Genomic DNA, 27890 nt, shown 5'->3' on the forward strand with positions numbered 1-27890 from the left:
TTAAAAGCTCCTTTATTCATTCATCATCAATTCTCTTTTCTTTTGAGACCAAACTCTTTAAACGTTTGAGTACAATGTAGATATATGAATTCTAAGGCCCGCCGGGTTCAGAGCCGGGAAGTACTTCTCGCGGTGTTCCACATCGAATACATTTCCACTCCTGTGTGGTGGTTTAGAGATACACCAAGCTCTGTCGTTTTGCCGTGCTTAACTACAATCTGCCAGAAGAAGATTTAGACGCCATACCACTGTCAAACAAATGCGTACTACTTGTTGATATTTATCAGAGGTTCGGTACGTCACCTCTGAACTGCACCTAACAAGCTTCAAAACATCTAAACGCGTCAAACAAACCCAGTGAAATTGTCCAGAACTATGAAAAAACTTCGACCAAAAGTTTCGTGGCTGGTGATGGACTCAATTGTTTTTATGAGTCAGTGCTGACTTTTAATGTTTGAGACAGCTTTCTGTAGTTTCATCATACGGGCCGCGATGTACGTGCATGATGGCTACAAAATCTGTTGTTTATACAGCTGTTTCGACAAAGTTTGTCCAAAAAAAGTGTAAAAGCGTACGCGACAATGCCGAAAGATACCCAATAAATTTCAATAAAAGCTCAGAATCCATAAATGCCTCGACCGCACAGCGAAGACTTGAGATGGCGGGCAATATGGATTCTGGGCTATTATTGAAATTTATTGATATTTCGCAGACTACCTTTCGGCATTGTCGCGTACGCTTTTACGCTTTTTTGGACAACTTTTGTCGAAACAGCTGTATATCATTCGGTGCAAGGTGGTTCCATGTCTATGACTGTGGATGAAACTGACCGATTAAAATGAAAGCTACTGAGCAGTACTTATGGCTGTTCTGGAGCTGAAATTCCAAGGCCTTAATCATTTCAGAAATTCGTATTTAGTTGTTAAGAAACACTAGATTGATTTTTTGGGCGAAACATCACCTCAATTTCGTGACACTGGAAATATTAAACCAAAAGCTTTTGTTTTCGGTAAGGTAAATATGTCGTAAATAGCTAACCATGATTTTCGGAAAACCAACGCTGGGCAGCTCGGAAATTTAGGGAATAATGCTTTGTTTCCTAAAACTTTCTGCGACCGTACTAAATGTTCAGTTCAAGAATCCTGAAACAGAGATCAAAATGTCTTAGCTTGTACAACTGCCTTAAACGTAACAGCCATACCAACTGTCTGGGGAGACGGGAACTGACATGGTTTTTACTAGAAGTAACTGGGTCACATTTTGTTGTTGCGTGCCACTGAAATCCTTATGCGTGACTATTAAAATGGAAGCTCTCTTTCGTTTGGTGCTCTAAAATAGAATGATTTATTTAAATTCATCAACTTCTCAACTTATCACCTCTCTTAGTAAGTACTGGAAACTAAGCTTGATTAAATTGAAAAGAAAAACTAGTCTTATTATTTTAAGAGCTTCATCTGTTTGAAGCTTCAACCAATTTTTCATGACCACAGAATGTGATCTCTTAAAAAAAGTATATCAGATTTTTTGTCATGGATCTCATAAACACTGAACCTTAAATCGATGCTGTAGTTCTTTCTTTTTTCGGCATTAGGGGACTTCGTTTCGTCATTTCTTTATCAGTGTCTCAAAAAAAAAAAAAAATGGTTGAGACACTAAACCAACAAAATGGGTAACTTTTCATTAAGAAGGTGATAGAGATAAATTAAAAAAAATTCAGTTTAATGAAGCCTTGTCTAGCCTTCCGTCCCAAACTGCATGATATCTTGCTGCCGGGTTTCTAGCTACTCATCTTGTATTGAAGAAACAGAGATATTCCTAGTGAAATTCGATGTCATTTCAGTAAATGTTGACAAAAAATTCATTGCACAAGCTGTTATCAACTTAAGATCTTTTTTTCCGCGAGGAAGTTCGAAAGATTACGTTCAAAGAAGATTAAAAGAAAAATCATAAAACGGTAGAGAACCTTCAAGAATTACTGAAAGTGGACTTGGAAAACAAAAGGATTAAACAGTTTTGAGAGGTTTATGGGGCTACAAAAATAAACCTTACGAAAACATTGCATTTAACAATGCATTATCTGATTTAACTACAGGGATTCATCAGAAATCTTAGAGTTCTAGAATACTGGGATTTAGTCGGTAAAATGCGTTTTAAAATTTATTGTATGTCTTGAGCTGCTTTAAATATTTCTCTGCGTGGGAACTGATAAGAAATTATGCAATTAACGATTTAAGATTCTGCTTATTTTTCATACTTGTTATCATTGGATCATATAGCTTGATCCTACGAGCTCCAAGATAAATCGCTCTATAATTCGATAAAGAATTTCAACCACTCGCACAATTACGTCACTCATCACATAGTTGATGTGTCCAAAAACTTTTTTTCGCATGCTGAGGTTCTGAAATGTATCAGTGACTAGTTTCTACGACATCTGTCATCTGGTATCAAAGTTTATAACCCTCGCCATTGATCGGTGATCTCAAAGAATAAAATTTCCCTAGTAGGGCAGAAAATAAACCGAAGGAAAATTTGATTTGTAGGCGAAAATCACACCCAGACAGACTGAATTCACCGCAACAGAATATATTATAAAAATTCCTCTTCACGGACTGTGATATCCTGCTGAGCGATGCGTATTCCAGTGAATACGCGATAAAAAGCACGTCCTTATGGAAATAAACTTTCACGGGATTATCTTAATTCTTTCCTATTGTGCTTGTGGAAACATTCCATTTTGAAGAAAGAAGAATGTAAAAGCGTCAAAATTCTTCCTCTTTTCAGAGGCAATCGTTTCGTGTTTAGATTGTGCAAGAGGCGTGATATATCGACGGCTGAAGGAAATGAGACAAAAAAAATCTGTTGACAGCGTAACACGTTCACGTTGCCGAATTATGACCAAGTTTTAATTTTTCACAAAGTTCGCAAATATCTACAGATTTCTTTAACAAACTCAAAAATCAGAGTTGTACAGAATAATAAACAGTACCACAGGAAAGTATTGTTTTCATTACGTTTCATAGTGGATCTTTTACGTTAGTGGATGTTTTGAGTTTAGTGAATGTTTTGAGGGTTTGTGTGGACACATTTCAGTAAATTATTCACCAACAGTCCAAGTTTGCTCCTTCAAGCAAAGTAGCACTACACATCCGGCTTTTACTAGAACCGCCAGGATGGAAAAAAGAAAAGAAAAACATCAAGAAACTAAAAATGTTCCAGACGAAAAAAAATCTTTGCTCCCGCCCGGATCTGCGCGCGTCAAAGTCCAATCAATGATAAATATCGTTACAATGGCCTGGTGAACAACGCTTTAATGAAAACGTTTCACTGATTGATTTTACATGTTTTTCGTTTTTTTTTTAGGTCAGAGTAACAAGGAAGGTTTTCTTTCTGTTCCAGATTGGGGTTTCTTCATAGGCTATTCCCGGTCAAATGATTTAGTATCATAACATTTGGAGATGAAACAGCAGGCAACCTGTAACACAAGTATCATAAACTGTTGGCTTTCTATTGTTTTAGAAGATATACTAAAACGCTTAAGGGCGTGAGGTTACGAAAACACAAATAGCACTTTTATCGTATAAATGCTAACTTGACGCAACCTGCGACTAAATCCATATTTGTCGCCGTCTACGTTTACACAGTATTCCAACCTTAATCAATGGTGCTTAGTATCGTGTGAAAATTAAAGAGAAGAAGCATTTCAGAGGACATTTGATCTCAGGATCGGGGTTTGATCTTTGACCATTGGTTAATCACAAACCGATCCCGGTTTCCTATCGCCCGCAACAGAGGAAATGTCTACACATCATTAGGGCATATGAAAATTCTCTTGTGAAGAGCGATAAGTGACTCGATCAACGGCATTCGACACAACAATTCAACAAATTATCCACATGACACAGACGCTATCCCGTCATCTCTAGCCGTCATTGACATTGAAGGCAACCGATTCGCTCGCGGATCAGTACTCTGGAATTTTATAACTTTTTTTGTGAGCGGATTGAGTGGAATCATCAACTTATTAGTCAAGATTTGCATTAAGCTTTCAATTAACGCGTTGTTTCTGGATCAAAGCCGACAGACACAGTCCCTACAGCTTACAAGCTTCGGGTTGAAAGACTCCGATGAACACAATGACTTTCTTTGATTTCCAATCACCGCTGGTTATTGTTCTTCTTCTGTTGCAGATAAAAGGTTTGAAATTTCTTTTATTTAGCGGTCTTCCTAACTCTATGAAGCTTCTCATTAACACGCCTGTCTTTGTGTTGCGCACCCGTAGTTTTTTCTCGGAAGAAAGCACAGCTGTTTTGCTGAAGAGAGTTTAAATTGTTAACTCTCTCTTGTGTTCAAAAAGGATTTCGTGCGGGACGGACTGGCTTCTCTCCCAAGATCTTCGGCATGAAGAACATGAAAGCAGTTGTACTTATAACTCTCTTGATCACTTCTCAAACTAATGCACTACAATGTAATTCAGTTCTACAGTGTGCAAGCAAAGTAGAAGTGGAATTGGATCTGAATAGAGGCCATGTAATACCAGCAACACAACCAACCAAATCGTCTCAAGTCAGTTTCATACACGGTCCGACTCCGTCCTCGAAGCCAGGTCTCTGCGATGGCCAAGCTGTGGTCCGGCTGGACTTCAGTGGTCCGTATAAAAAAGCCAAGATTCAGCTTATTTACGGCGGTGAGCCGCGTCTATGGACCGCTACAATATCCGATGCGGAGACGAGCTACGGCTTCGGGTCGAACCACGGTTTCTCGAGTAACTGTGCTTCGGCGCAAGTTTACAACCGCCAGTTTAGAGTGTACAGCAATAGGCTGCCAGGCTATATGTACCAGACTATAGACGGTAACTCGCTGATGGAGGTTGTGGACGGTGCTGTGGAAAAAGGGGCTAACATGACCATCGATATTTCAGATGAATCGGTAGCTTGGAAAACCCACTTTGCCAACTCGACTATGCCAGTTGAATGGGATTACATCCGCAACAATCCGTATCTTTTCACTCTATCAGGGCAAGCCTCGATTTACGGTCCTCCTACAGACAGCTATGTCTACGCGGGATTCAATCGCGTCCCTTATGGGAACTTTCACAACGGTTCAGGGTTATGCCGCGTTCGGATAACTTTCAAACGAGAGCTAGGAAAAGGTAAGAAAAGGCCGGCAGTATTTTGTTTTTGTATTGTACACTGTAATTAACGCGTAAATTGAACATGGCCTTGTTTTACTGTGTTTACTGTATGCAGATTAACCTCGAATTTGTGTTTACTTTTTATTGACTAAACGCTACGCAGAGCAGTGGGAGAGATAAAAATTTTAATTTGCGTGGGAGGAATTTACATTACCAAGGACGTGTTAATTTGAAACGATTGATATGTGAACACCCCTCCACATCAAGTTTTGTATTTGAAACCAATGAGCTTTGTCATTGTTACAGCCCAGATGTGTTCTGTTATTTCCAAATGCCTCCTTAAACAGTTAACTCCATTTTTCGCTTTACTTAAATTTGCACTTTGTTGGCTTCTATTTATATCCGTTGTGTTGCATTTGAGTGTATTACAATGGCGCTAAAAAAAGGCGCTATTAAAAGAAAGATAATTGGCGGATTGTTTTCGGCCTTGTGCAAAAGAAAACTACATGTCTTAGTTTCCTCACCGTGTTGCCTTTTCCCTAGGTATTTTTTGAATGCGCTGTGACCCTTTATCGCTCAAAGGTGATGTTCTCAAGCTGTTTTCTTTTTGATTCCCCACGCAGACAAATTTGACGGTGTTTTATTATCTCTCAACATTTGCGGATCACTTGAGAGTTTGAAGCCATTATCTCTTTAAAGGGCAGTGTTCCGACAAAGTTGTAGTAAACGTCACTTTTTTAAACTGGGCTTCCGGTAGCAAACATGCTTTTTGGTTTTCCGACTGCTTTTGCCAAAGAAAACCGCCTGTAAAAATAGCATCTTAGACCAACTGAGTGACACGGCCATAGAAATTAATACCATACTAGACAGATAAACTCAAACTGCTTTTTAGTACTTGCGCAAAACACTACTAGCAGTCATAATCAATTTTTTTTCTCAGCAACGTCAATTTGAACGATCAAAATTGCATTTTAACTGGTGCTATTTCGCATCTGATCTCGTAATAAAAGGCCCATTATTTCACCATAAATTCAAGAAATATAATCTGCTGGGAAAATTACATTTTAAATCGATATTTTCTTTCTATTATGTGCTACTTAGTGCATGGTATCACCCTTAAACACGTTATGTCATATTTGACAGGGCTAATTATTTCACCAACGATTTGGTGCATGTTCCTCGCGTTTGGTGGATAAGTTTACCTCATTGTTCGAGGTTAGGTTGGGAGGTCAGACAGGGAAAACTGCATTCCACTTTGATAAAATAATTGATTTTTTGAGGCATTCCAAACGCAGAGTAAATTCCATTTCGTTTTCCTACTGTGTTGAATCACAATTTCGCAGTTAGAACTAAATCAATGTTTTTGTCTAGTCAACATAGTTGAAATTGGTAGAAATCCAATAGAACATTTTAAAAAAAAAATACTATATAACTTTGTTCAGTGGTCATCGTTGAATTTTTTCCACCTTGCAGCCCGTCCATTATCTTTTGACCAAGTAAAAAGATTCCAATTGCTTTCTGACAAGAAAGCCTCACTCAGTTAACTAGATGGCAGAAAAAAAAATTCCACATGATGTCGGTGAACCAAAAGACTTGCAAATTTTCCATAAAATTAGATTCGATCTTGAAGAAAACAGTCTGTGTGAACCGCACACTTCCGTTGTTAGTGTGAAAAGTGTCGTGTTTTTTTCAGTCGTTTCAAACCACCATATATCTGATGAGTGCTATACTCTGTTAAATTTTTGGGGATTTTTTTTCAGTTTTCAGTTTTATTAGCTGAATATGCCAGGCCACAGAAAAAATCGAGTAAAAAATTCTATAACAAAAAAAGGGAACAAGCGTGCAATGGAGCTCAAATACAGAAAGAACCAACAGGGCGGGTTATTTGGTACCGGGTTCCTCAACACAATCAGAAATGATCTGAAAATTCTGTAAAAAGCGAAATGATTCGAAAGTCTCGTGAGCAGTTATGTTAAGGTATTAAAGTATAATATACAGCGAAATAGCTGTAATAACTTTAAAACAATCAAGCTAAAAACTAATTACAAAGGCAACAAACTGAATGTATCATAATTTCCTTGGCGCTCATGTTTCCCTGACATTATAATAAGACCTACATATGTGGACGAGAGTTCGCCTCGTGTCTGTTGCGATTCTCTCTACCTCAATTCATGTCTTTGAATGGTTTAACAAAATACAGTTAGAATTTAAAAAGCCTCGTTCCTTCTTACGCTCAGTCCAGCCGCCATTTTGGAAAAGAACCCAACCTCAGATGTGCCGGTATATTCGCGAGCTCATGATCCGATACATTGCACCACTTGCGCAGCTTTGGCAGGGTTTTTTTTTTAATTGAAAGGGCTGAAGATCATTTCCTTGCATACGGCTGAGTTCTGGACTTCGTCTACAATCAACAATACGGCGCAGCTGTGCACTGAAGCCATCTTCGTTTTACAAACGTTCGTCTACTTATGAGTGGGTATAAGGGACCTTAAGCAGAGATGACGACGGCGCCTAAAACTTACATTCGCGTTTTCTGAATAAATTCGGAATAATTTCTACTCATTACAGTTTGTGTTATGTGGCTGAAATATCCAAGAGATAACGCCATAGGGGCGGCTTCTAAGTTCAGAAAGAGAAAGGAAAATTAATTATGATGTGTACGTTCACGTTCTCCGCCATTAAACCCTGAATGTAGACATTTCACGTTGTTGGTTTGCAGAGGTCGGCAAAGAAATGTACCCAAGTGTATAACACACGTGTAGGACCAGTGTTTTGCTAATTAAAACTTTGTTTTTTAACGTATTCGTTGTTTTCTCAGGCTAATGTTTTCGTCTTTTGCTCATAGTTTTGGCGTTGTCGTTGCCGTTGTAAGTTCCCTTGTCTGATCTCAACGGCTCTTTTTAAAGAGATCGTGTTAACCGGAAAGTTATCGTCGATAAAACGTTTGTGACATGATAACATTTACTAAATTACTGTCGTTGTATATTAACTCACTTGGATCAATAGGCCGTTTGGGATTCTAAAACCAGGGCCACCCAACACTTTAATAATTAAAATGTTGCTCTTGCCGCATTCCCGCATTCTTTTAAAAAGAAAAATTGTGGCGACTAAGTCGTGGTTTGATCTGTTCGAATGCTTAAGCTGAAAATCGTGTTTCCCAAATTTACTAGCTGCTGTTCGATGGCTTTCCGAGAATTCTGATCTAGCTGGGTTTAAACGACGTATTTACCCCTCCGAAAATAAAAAGGATTAGTTTTTCAGCATTGCGAAAGTTTGAGGTGACCTTTCGTTACAGTTTTTCTTCAAAATTTAATCTGAATTTCTGAGGCGGATTGTCTTTCCAAACGCATATTCCCCCGGAACGAACCTATGGGTTTCCCTGTACTCGGCCGGCAAACCATTTTCCGAAAAGCGCCGGATTGCTGGTAGGAATCTGAATTCGTGAATTCTGAAATCTTCCGTCTCTTCATAACACTTCAGCTAAAAAATCTGAACCCATGAAATTCTTTAAACGCGGTCTAGAACGATGCGGTCTAGAAAGAAAAAGGAAAAGACCAAGATTAAAAAAAGGTCATAACAACTGTCTACTTGATATAAGTCAGCCAATAAGAGTATTAAGAACTGTTCTGCATTTGTCACTACGCATTTGAGTTGAGACATCACGGTAACTGAAAACAGACTATCCTTCGTCTGACTTTTAGACTTTGTTGAAATCCTGAAATGTTAGCAATCAATGAAAGCTGCCGTACTTTCCATCAGTCAGTATTTGTCTGTCAAAATTTGCAAAAAGGGCAGATTTAGTTTCTTTTTCTTTTTCTTTCCCTTTTGACAGAAATAAGTTCTCAGAAAAGGCGCGACCGAGGAACGAATTCTCTGACTCTCGGTGATGCGGTCTTCGAAAACATTTACCTACTTACTGAATTTTTCAAATGCATTGCTCGCAACCTGTCACCTCTGCGTTTTTCCACGGCTTTTGATAACAGTAAACCTCATCTTTTAAAGGTTCTTTGATATGAAGATAATTCTTTTCAGTTGAAGGAATATTTGCAGGTCCAACTTTGTAAACTGATATCATTCAACATTGCTGGAGAAACTATGTTTCATTCTTGTAAACCTAGACTGCGAGCAGTCCTCCTTTTCCCCTCAGATCACGCGAGCAAAAGCGCCGGCAAAATTATGCAAATTAGAAAAGCGAACGAGGAGGATTCCTCGTTCGCTAGATCAATCGCCGGCGCACTACAGAAGTTAGGAAAAGAAAGAGACTGCTCGCAGTCTATTGTAAACCTATTAAACTGATCTTGTAACCTGTTTTATTCAACTTTACTCGTTTAGATGGTCGGGACCTTCAAACTAGCATGACTAACGCCCTTTGATAGCAAATTCAATTAGAATGGTTGTCATATAATTCCGGGCCTGTTACTTGCGGTATTTTAATCGAGCCAACTATTTAATTTCAAACCCACAGGGGGAGTGCATTGTTTATTGAAAACAGGAACTAAACTGGTGATATTTGAAAGATGATTTTATTATGTTTTGACTGAAAACAGTGTTAATTTCTTAAATATTTAATCCTTTAATTCATTTCGTAAAAAACATATAATTCCTAAATTACTACGCCTTACCTAAGCAATTAGCGGTAACACCTTGATGTACTTTTAATTTTTTTATTTCAAAGCTTGAGGTTTCCCGTGCGTCGCGCGAAAACTGACCAAGTTTTCCTCGCGTGGAAATCTCGAAATTTGGGACCCAGTGTGATTTCTCAAAGTCTGCCAACATCACTCAATACAGTGTTACTTTCGAAATGCCGCTTTCCTGTTGATCTCACGTCAGCAGAAATAACATAAAAAATGGCGCTATTTTCGCGTTTCCTGTACGCCCTCGGGTACAGTAAGCTTGCCAAGTCTTGGTGGTACTATTCTAAGGACTCTGGAAAGTGCGTAGACATTGAAGTATTTTTTCTTCTATTTGAAAACAAAACACAAGCAAGCCGTAGAGAAACACCCCTAACCAAAATTAGACGAGTTGTTTTGACTACAACATTATTGCACGGATTTAAAAGGTTTTAAGTCCAAACAGCCAAGCTAGACTTTGCATTAAAAACAATTACTGCCTTATCTATTTATTATCTTTGTAGAAAAAAACAACAAGATAACAATGTCCCAAAATAACCCTGCCCTTGAAAACGATTAAAACAAAATTGTAGGACGTGCGCTTTATGTTTCTAGCAACTTCAAGTTTGCCAATTAAGACTATCTATTTTTTCATGCCCTGCTATTAATTCTTCGGCACGTATTTGTATCCTAAAATAGCTTTTTTGCGTGGTTTATTAAAGAACAACAAGATGCATACTGCATCAAGATTGAACTATTGGCTAAGCTCTCTTAAAATATAAAATAACTTCTCCATTTGTAAAAGCGCATTATATTATTCAGATTAGCTGAGTTCTTGAGTTGAAGATGATAAAACATATTCGTTTTCGAGGTTTTTCAGCTCTTTTGAAAACTAGCAAATATAATTCTGATGTGATTCAAACTATGACCTTGTGCGCTGATGAATTCGAAACTTCAACATCGCTCCCCTCGGGCAATCCCCCGAGCGTTTGAACTTTTGAAAATTAGGTTACTCAAATTCCCGCCCACCCTTAAATGCTCCAAGACCTCTCCTTCAGAAAAGATTTTCACCTTCAATCAATCACTGTTCATGCTTTGTAAACAATGGTATTTTGGAGTCGTTTTGAGTGGATCATTCGCTGCAAAAAGCGAAATCCTGTGCTTGAAAAACTCCTCAACTGTCAAAAAACAGGAAAAACCCAAGCACGAAATCATCTAGGCCAAATTAAAGGAAAATCTGGTTCAAATCCCCCCCCCCCCCCCCTTACCCGGGCACGGTACACAGTCAAATATCCGGGGTATACGGGGGGGGGGGGATGTTGAAGGTTCTAATTGGTCGGCGTTTTAACGAGTCTGAATTGTAATCAGTGATGAGTTCAAGATTGCTGAATTCTTGTGTCAGGAAATATTGCAGTTTGTGATAAAACAAGGGAATAAAATTTGCTTTTTTGCTTGTTGCGGGCGCGGTTAGTAAAAGGTTCTTGTGTTTTAAATTTAAAAGCAATTTTTGCGGTCAACTCAACTACACTCTTTTTTTTAAAACTAGAGCCTTTTTTATAAGAACGTTGAAGCCGAGTTTGACCAAAATTTTAAGAACATAGGCTGAGAGCCAGTTAAGAACATTTTTTATTTTTACCATTCGTGTTTTTAATTTTTTTTAATGAACAGTATGATTAAGGAAATTAGCCAAGTCTAGTCACAGGCATGATAACGGGTTAAATAAAATGTAAAACTTTACTCTATACAGTCCAGTTAACACATATACCGAGATTTGGCTGGTGTTGAGGCCTCAAATGTAATAAATGTCCCTAAATGTAATAAAGGTCCTAAGTGTAATAACTTTCACCCCTAAATGTAATAAAGGTCCTAAGTGTAATAACTTTCACCCCTAAATGTAATAAAGGTCCTAAGTGTAATAACTTTCACCCCTAAATGTAATAAAGGTCTAGAATGTAATACATGTTCTGCTCCACATGAAATCACAGTGATAAATATGTAAGATTTAACTGCATTTATTATACAAAAGCAAGAAGGCCAAAATTTATCCCAATTACATTATTTTTACCTTGAATACTCAGAACCCACTGAAATAAAAGCCTTACATGAAGTGTCACATATGCCATTTTCATCTGCACGTCCTATTCTACAGGGGCCAAAAGCAACACTAGTTAGGCAGTAACAACAGAAATAGTAAATTTTAATTAAGGCCTTTTTAATTTAGATTTTTCACCTTGTGATCTCTTTGAGAACGAATGGATGCCAAAAATGTCACACGGGAACCCGAGCGTAAACTGTACCGCGCTTCAATGGCCTGTTAGCTTGAGGTCAAGTCTGTCTTATGTCTTTAATTGTTTCTGCCGAGTCTTTCCGTTTGTGGCTAAAATTTTTACATAAAAAAAGTGCTTTTGACTTCATTTCTCTAGTTTTCTTTAAAGCAGGGTTCGTAAGGTCATAGAAAAATCGCTTGTGGAATTTGAGAATGTAATTTTATAGGCCTGGAAAATCGCGGAATTGGGCGGATCATGAGAAGTCATTGAAAGTAATGTCCCTGCTACAAAATGAATGTAAGAAAGTTAGTAAAACAGTTTATTAGTGATTTTCCATATAAGCTTCAGTACTATTTTTGATAAATGAGTCACAGAATAGTCTGCGAAAATAAGTTTCCAAACACTACAATCTAATCCAACTTAAGAATTTGACTGTTTAAACACAAACACTATTTGCAAAAGGTATTATTAATTTGAAAAAAAAAAATGAAGTGATAAGAAGCGTTCGCTAATGGTGTGATAGGAATCTGGCCACTTCGAGCGTTCTTTGATAGAATCCATAATACCAGCAGATCTCCACCCCGCTAAATCAATGCTTTTTCCTTTCTGGAGTGGTTCGACAATTTGGGGGCAAAAATAATGAAAATTAAGGTCGAGGAAATTAACGCACTACCTAATTAATGACGCGGAAATTAACGCAAATTTTTCGGAAATTCGCATTAATTTCCCATTATTTGAGTAGCACAATGAAGCATGATCGTTTTAACAGTTGTATGCTGCTACCATAAGATATTGGCAAAATAAATTCAAGCGAAAATTAGTAAAGGAAGGGGAATTTTGGCCAATTGCCTGACTAATGACATCATCACTACTCTCTCCTCCCCAGAGGTTCGATGGGGCGTTATTTGTATCCGCTGAACGAAGTGAGTGCAGGCGCAAAAGCTAAGAGGGTTGACCTCGGCCAGAAGCATGTCGTTTTCTTGTACATCCTTGTCGTTTTCTTGTACATTGATAGATTTCTCGGTCATCTCTAAATTTGACAGTTTCATTCTTGGCGGAAGTCAGCATTTACTTTGTCTCTACAGTTTGCGGTCGTTAATTTTAAGGTGAGATTTCACAATTTCTAGAAAAAAGCAAATTCGTTTGTATTCGAAGCCCCCCTTGAAACCCGTGGAGAGTGGACTTAGTACATTTCGCTTCGTGAAAGTCAACGATAGTCACGAACAAATAATTGCTTTTTCTGGGCTCGAAAGGCCTTTTAGCCTTTTATAACCTTATTTTAAGGACAGTTGTTTCATCACAGTACATAACAAGCTTCCCGTGAGAACTAAATGATAATTAAATCACCGAAAGATCATTATAACTTCTTCTGATTAAACTTGTTTACAAGATAAAAATATCAAGTTTGGTCGTTTCGGAGTATAGAAAAAAAATACGCTTTAATTAAAACATTAAGCTTACTTCCTCTAGTCTCTTTTAAGACCGAATCGACAGTTTTTGTTTGGTCTCAGCTGGCAGACGTTTCCTCAATAAATCATTTCTTTGCATGCACTCTTTTATCTCCACACGATCGCCGCTCGTGTAACTTGAATTTCATTCTTGTAGTGATGATTCAAGGCATCACAGCAAAATAAAAGCGTTTTCTAAACAGTCATCATGAGATAAACAAACTTTCCCCGATTTCTAAGCATGTAGGTAAGTTTTCGTGAGTAAATCTCCCACATCGCGCAACATGTCAATTTGAACAAACACCCGCCATTTTCATGACATAAGTACGCACACCACCCTAGTTACGAAATGACTCCCCCGGATCGCAGCCATATTGGGCGTGGTTTCTGGCAGAGGCTCCCGCCGTCGCCTTCCACGGAATTTTACGCCTGCACTCCCTTTTCTCAGCGGAGCCTCTGCGGAGGAGAGAGAGTCATCACTATTCATTCATTAAATACATGAGGTCAAACCGTGATGGGACTCAGCCAATGACCTTTATTACATTTAAGGCCAAAAGTTATTACATTTAGGACCTTTATTACAGTTAGGGCCGAAAGTTATTACACTTAGGACCATTATTACATTTAGGGACATTTATTACATTTGAGGCCTCAACACCTGCTTGCACGATATCTTGCATTGTACGCAAGCATTTCACACGTAACTGGAAATACTTTGAACATCTTAAGTACTTTTTTTCAGGCTCAAATTGAACGTTGAGCCTCAGCCAGTAAAATTAGACGATCTTATATAAAAAAGAGTGTATACGATGAAAGTTTTAGACGTGAAACACAGAAACTGTTCGGTGTTCTCAGTTTCCACTTTGTGTATCTGGCAAATAAACAAGCTATAAACTTTATAGCGAACCTTTAGGTAACGAAACGACAAGGGAGCAGGGATGGCGCAGTGGTGAGAGCACTCGCCTCCCACCAATGTAGCCCGAGTTCGATTCCCAGACTCTGCGTCAAATGTGGGTTGAGAATGTTGTTGGTTCTCGTTCTAGCTCCGAGAGGTTTTTTCTCCGGGTACTTCGGTTTTCTCCTCTCCTCAAAATCCAACATTTTTAATTCCAATACGATCTGGAAGGTGTCCCCAATTAGTGCTTTGCGCTAAATACATTGATACTTAAATAAAGTGATTTGAGTTCTTTTTGAAAATAATTTTCTCGCCCTCGTGTATTAATAAAATCGTGAAAACGCCAGTACAGCCATTGCTAAGCGAGATTAAAACGTTGAAATGTTTCAAACCTTACGCCTCAGATGTTAGTTTACCTGTCCAGTGAGAAAATTAAGTCATAATGTTTCCCTGTGATTTCAAAATTTAGATTCATCTTGTGCTACTGGCGCGCACGATTGCCACAAAAATGCCATCTGCCTTCCAACCAAGCGCTCGTACAAGTGCAGCTGCAAACCCGGTTACCTTGGTGACGGAAGAAGGTGCAAAGGTAATGTGCAAAGCGCTGCCTACTGCATTACACGTTACCATCAGGGGCACCCGATGTATCGTTTTCTGCTTTCGAAGATCGTTTTCGGGCATTTAAAAGGGGTATTTGTGTACCGTATATTAAAACAGTTTGATCTATGCAGACTCTTTAGCTGAATTTTGAAGTCTCAGAAAATTTTAGTGCACATATCCCTCGAGCTGTTGTTGGCTTTCCGAAAACCCCAGCTGACCTCATTTCGCCCCCTAAAAGACATTTTTTTCCCTTCGGACTGAAAACAAATGGAATTGGTTTTGCTCCGTTTCTTATATTTTAGGTGATATAACACTAAACAAAAGGTCAGTTTAGAATTAGTCCGAATTTCTGACGCGATTTTAGGCCTTCTGAAAAGATATTGACCGAAATGAACCGTTGGGTTTCCTTGTATGGATTGCTGGTGCCTAAGTTGACAGCTCTAGTCAGCAGCTTGTAAAAGCCAATCGAGAACTCCAGCCGTATTCTAACGACTCCCTTAGAATAAAAGTCAGAGTAACCCATCCAGCCTATTAGAACAAGCGCAGTGAACCATCAGAAATTTGTTTGTTTGTTTGTTTGTTTGTTTTTTTACAAAAAAAACTGAGCATGCAACCGGTGCAAAACGCGGGAAAACATGCGGCAACCGACGCCGACTGTGGGAAAACGTGCAGACCTGTTAGGGTTACTTTCTGAAACGGTTTCTTCCGAAAGGATGTTGATTTGGACCATAACCGTCTGATATGAGAGATGAATCTTTTTCTCATAGTGTCCGTCATAGTTTAGGTTTTGTCCAGTTACGAAACCTAAACTATGACAGTGTCAGACTAGTCTGCAGAAGCGTGTAGAGTTTTACTGGTGTAGTTGAAAAAAGGGAGAGTTTAAAGGCGGGATATTCATATTTTGGCGTGGAATGAAATAAAGTTTTCATTTTGGGAACACATCGCCAACCTAAAATTTCTCGATTACTCTGTACCTACACCTCCCAGTCCCCATTGTCCGTTCAATACGTCTTTTTGTTATTTCAGAATCTATTTTTGCTTGTCTTTAAATACAGAATATGATCCGTGTTCGATCCAGAATGGCGGATGTGATCACATTTGTCACAAAACTGAGGGACGAGTCTCTTGCAAGTGCTTCGACGGATTCAAACTGCATCCGAATATGAGAGACTGTCTGCGTAAGTTTATATAAAGTGTCTTTCTATCTCATAAAAAATTCAAAAATGATAGATCAGATAAACAACTCTATCTGTAGTGTCTGTTAAAGTGGTAAAGTGAAGCCATGAATTTCTCACTGAGCGTAAACCCTAGTAAGTAAATGGGAATTCGCGCTAGGCAAAGAAAATATCGACGACCTCGGCGGGTATCGAATTGCCCACGACCTCCAGATTTGATCGTCCGTTGCTCTACCGACTGAACTACGAGACCAGTCGGGAGCAAGTCGCGGGTGATTATGGTGGTAATTGCGGCAATGTGAATGTGAAGGGTATAAATGAGCTTTCATTGTCATAGGACCGAACTGTTCCGTGGTCAATTGAGGAATATTTTGATTAGTGGCCCTAGCGTCCTAGGTTTTGCCACATGAAATGGAGGAGTCGTAAAAAAGAAGACCCGCCTTTTTATGATATGAAGAATCTCTTACATGTTATGTCTGATCCGCAATTTATTTATTTGTCTGCGGTGATCCTTAATATGGTGTGTTCACCATAATACAGTTACCCATGCTACCCTTCGGTATTCGGCTGTAAAATCCGACAACTTCGATAGATCGTGTTCGTATCTTCCTTGTTGAACTGGAACTAGCTTGCAAGCGAGGCTTAAGCGGAAGAATCTTCTCACATGGAAATATTTGTTAATATATTCCGCCGCAAGAGCCTCTATTGCAAGCTAGGAATAGTTCAATACCGAGAAGGTAAATACGGTCTATTGAAATGGCTGTATTAATTGATTAATTTATCAGCACTTTGTTAATCGCTCCTAAAAAGACTTTTCAGCAATTAATTAAAAAATGATTTAATAAACGTTACAGATTTAATCTAATGTAAATTCTACTAATAACTTTCTGATAGCCTGATAGCTAAGGGTACTCGTCATAGCGCGCCATCGCTCATGTCTAGGGACTAGTATGTATGCAGTATACGTAGTGAACAGGGGGGGGGGGGGGGTGTCCTACACATTTTTTATATTCTTAGAGTTATGTTTGTGACATTTTTGGGTTAGTGAAATAATCGATATGTTTAATAGTGCCGTATCTACGGCGAAAAAAAAACCAAAAGAACAATGTAAAAAGATTTAATGAAAACGAACTTGTAAAAGTAGTTAGAACAAACATATCCCCAAAATGCTGACTACTTTTTTATGTTTTACAGCCAGGGAAGGAGTCATTACTATAAGCAAAAAAGTACGAATCAGGCTAACCCAGTTCTCGCCGTGTAAATACAAGGACATTAAAGATCAAATTCTAACTAAACTCCAGAAAAGGCTTTTGAGCCAAGAGGTCTGCAACTTTCCGTGCAAAATTTTCAAGCTTCAGTTGCGCTGTCCCGTAAGAAGAGGCGAAAGAGTCGTGTCCGTATCCTTTGAGATTCAAATGGATCAAAATGTCATCTCCACGTCAAAGTTCTGTAACGACACCTGCGTGAAGTGCCAAATAGAAGAACGACTGCAAAAAATGATCTCTGGATTACGCACGCTTACGGATAACAACAAGTTGAACGTGTCTGTCTACGACCAAACGTTTACCGTCACGAAAAAGTCTTTGCGAGTCATAACAAAGGAGAGCGATAATTGCTACAAGGAGAAAGTGAGACGGAAAGCTAAGCGGCTAGGTGAGAAATACCATGATACATTGTGAAGTAGACTTTGTTTATAGTTATTCGGTTTTTGCATTTGCTAAGCTCGCGAGAACTCCGTGTTTCATCGTTCGATAAATCATGCCGTTTTCAGCCAATGAGTATAGTACGATAGTACTAGTACCAATCCCAAACTGTCGAGGCCTGGCTTACAGGCGCTTTCCCGCGCTTGGCACCAGTTGCATGATTTCCGGAGCTTGGCACCGCTTGCATGCTTTCCCGCGCCCGGCACCGGTTACATGTTTTCCGCGCTTGGCGCCGGTTGCATGATTTCCCGCACTTGGCACCGGTCGCATGATTTCCGAAGCTTGGTACCGCTTGCAAGTTTTCCAGCTTTCGGCACCGTTACATGATTTCCCGCGCTTGGCGCCGGTTGCATGTTTTCCCGCACTTGACATCTGTTACATGATTTCCCGTGCTTGGCTCCAGTTGCATTTGTTACGCTTGGTGCCGGTTCCATGTTTTTGTTCCATGTTTTTTTTCCAAATTTTGATTGGCTCATTGCGTTCTTTGTATTTACGTTGTGTTTGTGGGTGGGATGGAATACTTTGTTCAGTTTTTATTTTTACGAGTGCAGAATCTTCCGGCATGAAGCTCAACTGAAAAACTTCCAGCTGTGTTTTCATATTACTAAAACCAGTTCACATTCCTTTAGTGTCTCGTTGTCAGCCCGGGACATATTTTGACATATATCTTCGCCACTGTGTGAACTGCTCTCGGGGAGCCTACCAGCCCAACAAATCAGAGAACTTCTGTTTTCGTTGCCCTGGAAACAAGACAACACTGTATTCGGGAGCGAGCGATATTTCACAGTGTCGAGGTAATTAACTAACTTTTCTTACAATATGAACGAGTCAGTAAAATTTTCTCTTCCCTAACATCATTAGGTAGGTTACTGCTCATATTTGTGTAAATGAACTCCTAAAGTGTGACCATTCAAAGGAAAGCTACTGAGCAGAAATTTTCTGTGGTGCTGTTTATTATAGTGTACAAAGTGGTTGCAATTTTTGAGTCTGTGGATGAAATGCTGAGTGACACCAATCAATTGAACGTTGTTAAGCAGTACTGTCCTACAGTGCTATCGTCGTTTGTTATGCTGCTCATCCGGACTCTAAGTTGTAATCAGTGGGTGAAATGTTAAAGTCTGCCCATTCAGGTAAGAGCTATTGAGGTGCAAGTAAGGCTAAGTATTCTCTACGCGGTCCTTATGGTCTCTTCCTGATATACCATTCAAATGAAAGCCATTGAGCGGTACTCTCCTGTAGTCCGTTTCACTCGTTGTGCTATACAGGGTGGTTCTCTTCAGCAGCTCGTTGAACTGGTGCTGCTCGCCTTTAACATTTTGCAAATGAAACTGAATAAACCATTTCGGAGTTGTTTTGAACTGAACTCATTATGAAAGCGAGGTTTGGTGCATAGCTTTTATTAGCACTCACTCACAAGCCAAGAAAACTAATTTTCACATGAAAAGCTTTGCACAAAGCCTCCCTTTCATTATGAGGTTCAACACAACTCGAAATTTAGTGATTGGCCAGCCGAGCGAAATTTATGAGCTTTTTTTTTTCAGAGACGAGATGTGGTGGAAATCTAACCTCCATGTCTGGAGCCATTACATCACCAAATTATCCCGACCCCTACCCCAACGGAATCGAATGTGTTTGGCACATACAATGCCCGGAGAGTCGTGGTCTGCTCATGCTCATACCAAACATTTCAATACCACTGACCAATGATTGTTCGGACCATCTGATCATGCGCGAGAACGCCAGTCTATTCTCTAAGACGACGTCCTATGAATGCGAGTCCTACTCAAACCCTGTGACCTTTATTTCAAGAAGCAAGGATCTTTATGTCAAGTTTACTTCGAAAAGCAACGGCGAAATGGCGGATGGATTCAAAATGTTCTATGTAACTTTTGAAGGTGAGATCTGAAAATCTCAACATTTACAAGAGACTATTAAGTAGGCCATTTCCTTTTTACTTTGAACCTCATTATGAAAGTGAGGCTTCGTTCGAGTAAAGCTTTTCAGTTTGAGAATTTGTTTTGTTTGCATATTATTTTCATCAAAAACTTTGCACGCAGCTTCGCTTTCATAATGAGGTTCAAAGCAACTCGTCAAATGGAAGTCGACATAGCTCCACCCTGTTAGCCCTTTAAGCCCCAATAGTAATCAGTTCCTAATTTCTCCCTACTCTCCTTACAAGATCACTATCGAATAGGTCATTTCCGAGTTGCTGTCAACCTCATTATGAAAGCGAGGCTAAGTGCAAATCTTTTCATATAATATATGAAAATTAGGTTTGTTTGCATATGAATGAAAACTAATTTTCGTTATAAAAAATTTACACTTCGCCTCGCTTTCACAATGAGGTTCAAAGCAACTCGGAAATGGCCTATTAAATGTACAGGACACGAAAATAAAAGAAATTATTACCAAAGATAAAAAGTCTTGATGTTTTAACAAGTTTTCCCAACTAATACCATAACAAATAACTCACAGTAGTGAAGAGATTATATACATACATGCATATATACATGGAAAATTTAACTCACACGCGCCGAGTTGCATGGTTTCACTTCGTTGGATGAAAAGAAATATTTGCGCGTTTCGGGCAAACGTTCCGGGAGAGTGCTCTGCAAAACTTAAGCTACTAAAGTTCAATACAGTACAGTGGGTGTAAAGCAGTTCTGTTCGTAGGTTGTCGGAAAAGTGTAGTCTTTACTTTGACGGAGCATCATAGCTGTCCTTGCATCGTTCTTTTCATACAAGCCGAAAATATATTTTCCTTTATTTCTTTTCTTTAACAGAGAAGTATCGTGACTTAGTTGCTTCAATTGTCGAAGATGGCACCTTATATGGAAACAGCAGTCTTCGGAGAATACTCCAGGTAACTAGTTAAAATTGAAAAGCGACAGCTCTGAAGTATATAAATTCGTATCAGAGAGTAATTTATTTTTAAAGTTTGAGCAGATAGGGCGACCACATGCTCACTTCACTTACGACTTTTTCCTCGTCCTTTTTAAGTGGTGACGCGTACTCATTGTCGTCGGTTTTTGTTGTGAGTTGGTTTCTGTCTGGTTGTTCGTTTCGGTCTGTCCCGATTACACCCGAGAAAAACTGGGAACTAGCTAGAATGAAAAACATCACTCAACAAACGCTGGTAATCTGGAAACTAGCTGGGAACTGATATGTGTCAAGGATAGGCTATCTAAGGCTCAGAAAGCTTTAAGATTGCCTTGTTTGTCTATACGTGAAGGAAACAAATACGGGAAAGATGTAAGCGAAACAACAATAACAACTTTATGTCCAACACTTGCTACTTGACAACTTTGTATGACACATACATAAGGATAAAATCCATCAACCAGCAAAGCTGTAATATTACATGGCCACGCGTTGTCAAAAGTTTCTCTTTTGGCCATCCATACGCATGCGTTGTCAAACGTTTGTGATCTCGAAGCGTATTCTTGACAAGAAAGGTAAGTTTCGCTTCAAGACATTAAATAAAGTGATTTATTTTGTAGTGGCTCTCCTCCCTCGTGATATACGCGCCGATAATGGATTTTGATTGGGCCGTTTTTGTTGAAGACAATCAGAACAATAGAATCCCTTCTAGGAGAGAGCAGAGTTTAATCCAGATTTAACGAATAAATTAATGTGCAGATTTGTAGCTACCTTGAAGAAAAAAAAAAGATACCCAGCCCGATTTTAGACACGGTCTGCCCTCAGGGCATCCTGCGTGAAAAGAGACTGCTCGCAGTCTATTTTCGTTTCTCATTCCAATAGCCATCGCTAAGATCTTCTTTTCCCACATACATATGCCGCGCAAAAAAAGTTTTGAATTTGTAGCCACCTTGCTTAAGGAATCCGAGTTTCTTGGACCAATCCCGAGATGGGCAGAACGTATCGCATTTGAAGAAAGGGCCGTCCTTCATGCCTAATCCCAAGTGGAAACAGTCGGTTGTTTTTACGACAAGTCGATGTTTTCCGAGACAAAGTCGTCGGGACCATAGACTGGGTTCTTGGGAAGCGCCGAAATTATCGGGAAAACATCGCTTTGGAAACAATCACGAAGCCACATATCTACTTCTGATTACTTTTTCCTCTGTTTTTTTCTAGGATGAAAATCTTATCATGCAAATTCTTGATGTTATGGTTCACCCACAGAAATTTTTCGATTACGAGACAGGGAACGCAAGGAAACTTATTCCAGAATTTTACGCTTTCGTCGAAAAGAAAGTGACAGACTTCTTAGCTATTCGCCCTTACAGCCGACGGTGAGCGAGATTATTTGATAGAAATAAGAAGAAAACAGTTTCGAAAGGAGCATTATTAAACATTGACATTGCAATAGAAATACGTGCCGTCCCATACAAGCGTGTAATATAGAATATAAAGTATTAGAGAGACAATATTGTTTTTAAAGTTTTTAAACTGTTGGATAGATAAATATAAACTAAGTTTATGATGTAGATGCTGAAAAAATGGTTACTAGCATCTGTGAGTTGTTTGCGTTCGGCTATCAAAGGGCCATCCGTGCATATCCTCGTGACAGTATTGTACCGCACGCGCGTGTGAGCATCCCTAAATTTTGTTGCAGACACCGTAGAAGAGTTTGTTCAATCCAGGGGTTATCGACCTGTAGGTCACAAATGTTCTCAAGATAAAGCGTGAATGCAGCGGATACAGAAAGACCTAGAGTGTCTTTGCAATCCGCTGGAGTTCACTAACAAGTCAAAGAAACACTTTTTCGAGGTTCCATTGTGCCCCTGGGAAACACACGCCTGCGAACGCAATCGCGCGTCCAGAGTCCTCAGGATCTTTGCCAGCGGTTGGTTGCCAGGAGGGACTCGAAATCGAAAAAAAGGGGTGTTTTGATTGGCTGCCCCGTTAACGGTTCTGCCGTTTTACCGCAAGATTTCTTCGGTAAAAAAATTCCAGTATCCCAGAGTCTCTGTAGGCGATCAACTGCTGGCCAAAGCCCCTGAGGAATCTAGGTACGAGATTGCTGAAGAGACAAGCAAAATGCCAAAGTAATGAGGTTGTGCTAAGCTGACGTCTGTAGCACTTTAGATTTGGTTGAATTAAATCATCGTTCTACAGAAGTCGCTGTGTCGTGAAATGCATGTGAAGCCTCAAATGAAGTCTGCACTCTAAGGCTACTCGGTGTTTTGCGCTCTCTGTTTATATATTGCTACAGAACACCACGCTGAAACCAACACAGCGAAAAGAAATCCAAGAATACTCAACAAAATATAGTTGTTTTTGAGTAATTGTAAATGTAAGTAACTATGTTTAATAAGATATATAATGTGAGATACCGGTATTACTTTTTTTCTACTCATTGTTACTCTGATCGATTAACGTAAATTTAACAAATAAGCGGTTTTCAATCAAGTGTCCAAAGAAGCTCGCGTTTGGCTTTGATTTACTGCGCTCTGTGACTGGTTAGTAAAACTCGCGACACTTTCTCAAAAACTGAGAAGCAAAACTAAACGCCAAACGTGACTTGCTCGCACACGCTTTCCCGCACTTTGCGCCAGTTACATGTATACGCTTCGAATTCTGATTGGCTCATTGCGATTGGCCAGAAAAATCATTTCGACACTCAATTGAAAACCACTTTAATTGAATAACTATGTTGACGATGGTGACGATGATGATGATGATAATGTTGGTTACCTTGGTGACCGTCGTGATGAGAATAATGATGCGACAAACTATTTCATTACCGTTTACAAGAACCAGCAATGAGTGGCTTCCTGTATAGCTCTTGATGTCCACTAAAAAGAAGTCCGTAGTAAATATTAATAAAAAGAAGCAACAAAGTTGTACATTTTTGGCATTTCGTTTATTGTAGTTTGCTTATTTTTGTCAGTTAAAATCTAGACGCACTCCTATTTACTTCTTCTGAGTAAGAGGAGGTATTTACGGCAAAAGAGAAAAAAATGAATCCTCGTTCTTTTTTATTCTTGATTTTATTGAATTAGGTATTAAAACGTTTTCAATTAATATCGAAAGAAACTTCATTTCCTTTTATGAAAAAAAAAATACAAATTAAATATTTACGTAACGCGCGTAAATTACAAAATTGACCGGCCCACTTAAATGATACCTATATACAAGTACATATTTACAATATTAACAATATTAATTTACAACACTTAAGCTTTTGTTTAGCTTTACGGCAAGGTGCTCTATGATTGGTTAGCAAAGTTTGCACGATTTTTTCAACCAATGGGAAGCCAAATCATAACCAATAGTGACTTAAGCCTGGTCAAACGGCGCATAATAGTTGATGGTAGTTAAAACTCGCGCGCTCGTTTGACCACCAACTATCATGCGCTGTCATCGACTATCATTAACTATCATTCATTTTGAGCGTGTTCAAATTCTTTATGATACTCTATCACAGTTTTTCCCGTTTGACCACGCGCATGATAGTCGATGATCGTTTGTCGGTCAGTTGTTTTCTCAACCAGCGCTCTCTACATTCATGCTCTGTTAGTTCTTCCAACTACTGAAGAAAACCGAAGCAGGCTGCTGCTCACTTTCGCCGCGAAAAATTCCAATCATCAATGCGAAGTTTTCTTTGCGATGTTTACACTCGGCAGGTGCTTACACTAGACTGAAGCTCATGGTAAACTATCGTCGAGCCGTTTGACCACCCGCTTGGTAGTTGATAATGGCTGATGATAGTTTTGACTATCATCAACTATCATCGACTATCATAAGCCGTTTGACCAGGGCTTAATACGTGACATCATTAATGACGAATTCATGTAATATGCACGCGCAAAATTTAACAAAAATTCGACTAAAATTACAAATTTAAAAGAACGCAATGCCTTTCACAAGTGAATCAAAAATGTCAGAAGGATATCGTGCCCTGTCCATGATTTCGTCCAGATGTAATCTGCACCTTTAAATTTTACAACATCCACCCATCTGTTTGAAATCTGCTTTCCAAAATCCCCAAAACCTAAACGTAAAAATTCGTCATCTTGCATGATTAATGTCCACGACATGTTCCGCGTGCATTTAGACAGGGTTTTCTCTATATAGTGCGAGTCCCTTAAAAGTAACGAAAGCCCTTGGTCCCAGTTACATGCATATTTGTTCCGAATTCTCATTGGTTCATTGCACCGTTTACCTCTGTTGTCGTTGGTCAGAGTAATTACTTTGGTTTTTGTTTTATTACACAATTTAAAAAACTGAATTTTTTGGAGCAAAGCTTAAGTTCATATCACATTGCCTGTGTTGGCGGCTTTGTGGTCACTAGGGTATGTGAATGAATTCTTCGTTCCATACGAGTGAGCAGTCGTTAAATCCCATTCAATAATTTGGCCATTAAAAGTTCTCGTTCATTACATTTCCCTCTACGTCATACTTTTCGAGAACTGTTAACTCTTTTTTATTTCCCTTTATGTCATCTTTTGGTTCGTCACGGTTTTCTTCCACGTAATTCGACCAGGCCACCGACATTAGTCCTAAAACGATCAACATTCCCCCAAAATATTCCAGCGTATTGAGGACCTCCCCTAAAACGAAATACGACAAGATGGCGCAGAACAGAACCTGAAGAGGCCAGGTCGCTGTGACAAGCGACGCAGAAATCTGCATGTTACACCAGGAAATTAAAAGATAACACAGACCGGAAGCGATGAATATGGCGTAAACAATCGGGTAGATTTCCTCCTTGGGAAAATGTGTGAATTTTTCTGGTTTCTTGACATAGTAAAGCGAAGCCAAAGCCATGAACACCGCGCCGAACAGAGTACCCCATGTGGTGACTGTGACTGGTTTTCCTCTCCAACAAGACTCCTCTTTGTCATAAAAGAATTTCTTCTGAATAATAATATAACTCGCCGTGCAAAGTGTGTTCCCCAGAAGAAATGTCAACCCCCAAAAATGAATTTTACCACTAGAACCTCTGCGGTCTGTTGTGTCGGCGGAGATATTCTGTATCATCATCACCATTGCGCCGGCTGCAGCTAGGAGAACACCCAGGCATTTGGCCCAGCCGCGTAAGGTGCGGAGATCTGGTAACGGCTCTATTCGTACGATGATGGCAAGTAATGCAGTCCAGACGGAAATGGCGGGTTGAAATATTGACGCGATGTTGGCATTGGTGTAGTAAATACCAAGAATGTACAAGAAGGGACTCCCAAAAATACCTGTCAAGCCGAGACCCATGAAAAGGGGAAGCTCCCTTGGAAGGGAAAAGAAGCAATACGGGAATTAGCAGGGGTGGGGAGGGAGGGAGAAGGGAGACAGCGTGGCCACGGGACTTGCAATCCAGAGGTCCTGTGTTCAAGTCCTGCACTGACCGCTTGGATTTGTTTCACGTCATTTCAAGTCATTCTTTCTTTTTTGTTATCCTGGCCCGCCTAGATTAGCTGTGCTACTTGCGGAGTCGGGAAATTGTACATGTATATATATTTAAACATCAAAAAAAGTTCAGTTCAGATCAAGGTAGCCCCGTTTTCAAATCAAATGTTATTGTTGAACTCGTTTGGCTAAAGCATAGAGGTATCAAGACTCTGAATTATATCTTCAAGTTTTGTTTACTTGACGTGACAAACCGCTACCAAGTTACAACTGCTCTTCTACATCTGCACCACTCAACAAATTCCAGCTATACTCAACTAGTAACTCGACTAACAACTAACAACTCATCTGACAACGAACCGACTACTCGAGACTACATGCTCGAATGTTCGCAACTGACCGTGGGAACTTTCAGAATTCCGTTTACTACGAAGCGCAACCTCTCCTGATCTTAGGAAGTCTGTGACGTCGTCAGGATCTCTAGAACTAGATCTAGAAGAGGCCCCAATTGTCCAAAGAATGGATTATTTTATCCAACGGATAAATCACTATCCAGTGGATAAAATGTATTATTTGGAGCACATCTTATCAGTTGGATAGGGATTTGTTAGTCTGAAATGTCAGCCGTCTCCTCCCCCTAACCCACAGGGGGCGCGGGAGAGAGAGATCTCTCTCTCCCGCGCCCAATTGTGGGTTAGGGGGAGGAGACGGCTGACATTTCAGACTAGGGATTTGTCCGCTCTTTGAACGACTGGGGCCTGGAAACACACCTCCACTGAAATTTCCAATTCATACAGTACACTGTAGTACCTCTCTGGGTATCGTTTCATAATTTCTGAATTCATGCGTTTCTAGAAATAACAAATCGCATTTACTCGATACAATGTGTTCAATTTTGTACATAAGTTTGTCCATGAACATGGAGGGTAACGTTTTTGTTTTGATTTTGGAAAAGTAATAATTTCTGGCAGAAAGGAGCGGACGGTCGAGTATTAAACGGCTTCCCTCGCGTCTCCAGAAAGGATTATTGAACGAATAATGACGACGATTGTTTTTACAATAATGAACTCAGTTCCCTTTTGACTCCGTCGATAACTTCCGTCTGACAAACCGTACATAGAGTATATCTCCAAACTCTTACCTCAGTGATGGAACTTGAATTCTCTTCTCCAAGATAATAGCAGCAATAAAAAGCACTGGAAAACAACCACCAGTGCGAATCAGGTTAAACATCAGAGGATCTGCCTTGTTGTCTTTGGCGAATTTGGAAACGATGACTCCATAAGCTCCAAATCCAAGATGAACCACAACAAGAGCAAGCCAAACCATCCAAACACTCGCCATCTGAACCTCACCAACGTCTGGGAAAATACCCAGGTATGATTCACGTGGATATATTACACAGCCTGACACAGCAGTACAAGCGTGGCGAGAATGATTAGAGAAAACCAGGAACCAGACATGTCGGTTTATGGCATAAACATGCACAACATGATTGAGCTTCGTTTCGACGAGATTACATAACATTATACAATGAACTGTATAAAACTCGAATTTTGATTGGTCTAGAGGAGCGTGTGATTAGAGTACAGACGCACAATTGACGTCATCGAGTGGTGTGACCGGCGCACGTGATCAGAGTCTAAAGTCCAGCCAGGCCAGAGCGACCAGTCAACAAAGGGCCTCTTCATATGATCCCGGTTCGGTAAGCGGGTTGAATTTTGCAGTCCGTTCATATGGGAAATTTCATC

At 39.6% G+C, this 27890-nt stretch overlaps 2 protein-coding genes across 6 annotated transcripts; one reads left to right on the top strand and one right to left on the bottom strand.

Moving 5' to 3' along the window:
• The first annotated feature begins 2973 nt into the window (after positions 1–2973).
• On the top strand, positions 2974–23642 carry LOC146460683 (uncharacterized). Of its 5 annotated transcripts, none has more exons than XM_085087860.1 (9): positions 2974–4197; positions 4478–5152; positions 14824–14943; positions 16010–16136; positions 17328–17782; positions 18462–18626; positions 19374–19727; positions 20616–20695; positions 21928–23642. In XM_085087860.1, the coding sequence occupies exons 1-9, from the start codon at positions 4128–4130 to the stop codon at positions 22087–22089; spliced, it is 2208 nt and encodes a 735-aa protein (XP_084943986.1). In that variant the 5' UTR covers positions 2974–4127; the 3' UTR covers positions 22090–23642. The 5 variants fall into 5 exon arrangements, with proteins under 5 accessions (XP_084943986.1, XP_084943987.1, XP_084943985.1 ...); XM_085087861.1 differs by having other exon boundaries at positions 2975–4197; positions 16010–16132; positions 17324–17782; XM_085087859.1 differs by lacking the exon at positions 2974–4197 and having other exon boundaries at positions 4221–5152.
• On the bottom strand, positions 22484–27813 carry LOC146460684 (uncharacterized). Its single transcript, XM_085087863.1, has 2 exons — positions 27281–27813; positions 22484–26020 (listed from the first exon to the last, which is right to left on the bottom strand). Exons 1-2 carry the CDS (start codon positions 27664–27666, stop codon positions 25159–25161), a joined length of 1248 nt encoding a protein of 415 aa, XP_084943989.1. The 5' UTR covers positions 27667–27813; the 3' UTR covers positions 22484–25158.
• Between the last annotated feature and the right edge of the window lie 77 nt (positions 27814–27890).

The sequence above is a fragment of the Pavona decussata genome, unplaced genomic scaffold (assembly GCF_977016875.1).
Source record: "Pavona decussata unplaced genomic scaffold, jaPavDecu1.1 SCAFFOLD_208, whole genome shotgun sequence".
Lineage (NCBI taxonomy): Eukaryota > Metazoa > Cnidaria > Anthozoa > Scleractinia > Agariciidae > Pavona > Pavona decussata.

Coding starts and splice junctions, on each gene's coding strand:
- LOC146460683 (XM_085087859.1), top strand. CDS start 4,402: ATGAAGAACATGAAAGCAGTTGTACTTATAACTCTCTTGATCACTTCT. Junction 5,153..14,823: donor CAAACGAGAGCTAGGAAAAG/GTAAGAAAAGGC, acceptor TTCAAAATTTAG/ATTCATCTTGTGCTACTGGC. Junction 16,137..17,327: donor ATGAGAGACTGTCTGCGTAA/GTTTATATAAAG, acceptor TTTTACAGCCAG/GGAAGGAGTCATTACTATAA.
- LOC146460684 (XM_085087863.1), bottom strand. CDS start 27,666: ATGTTATGTAATCTCGTCGAAACGAAGCTCAATCATGTTGTGCATGTT. Junction 26,021..27,280: donor ATTCAAGTTCCATCACTGAG/GTAAGAGTTTGG, acceptor TTCCCTTCCAAG/GGAGCTTCCCCTTTTCATGG.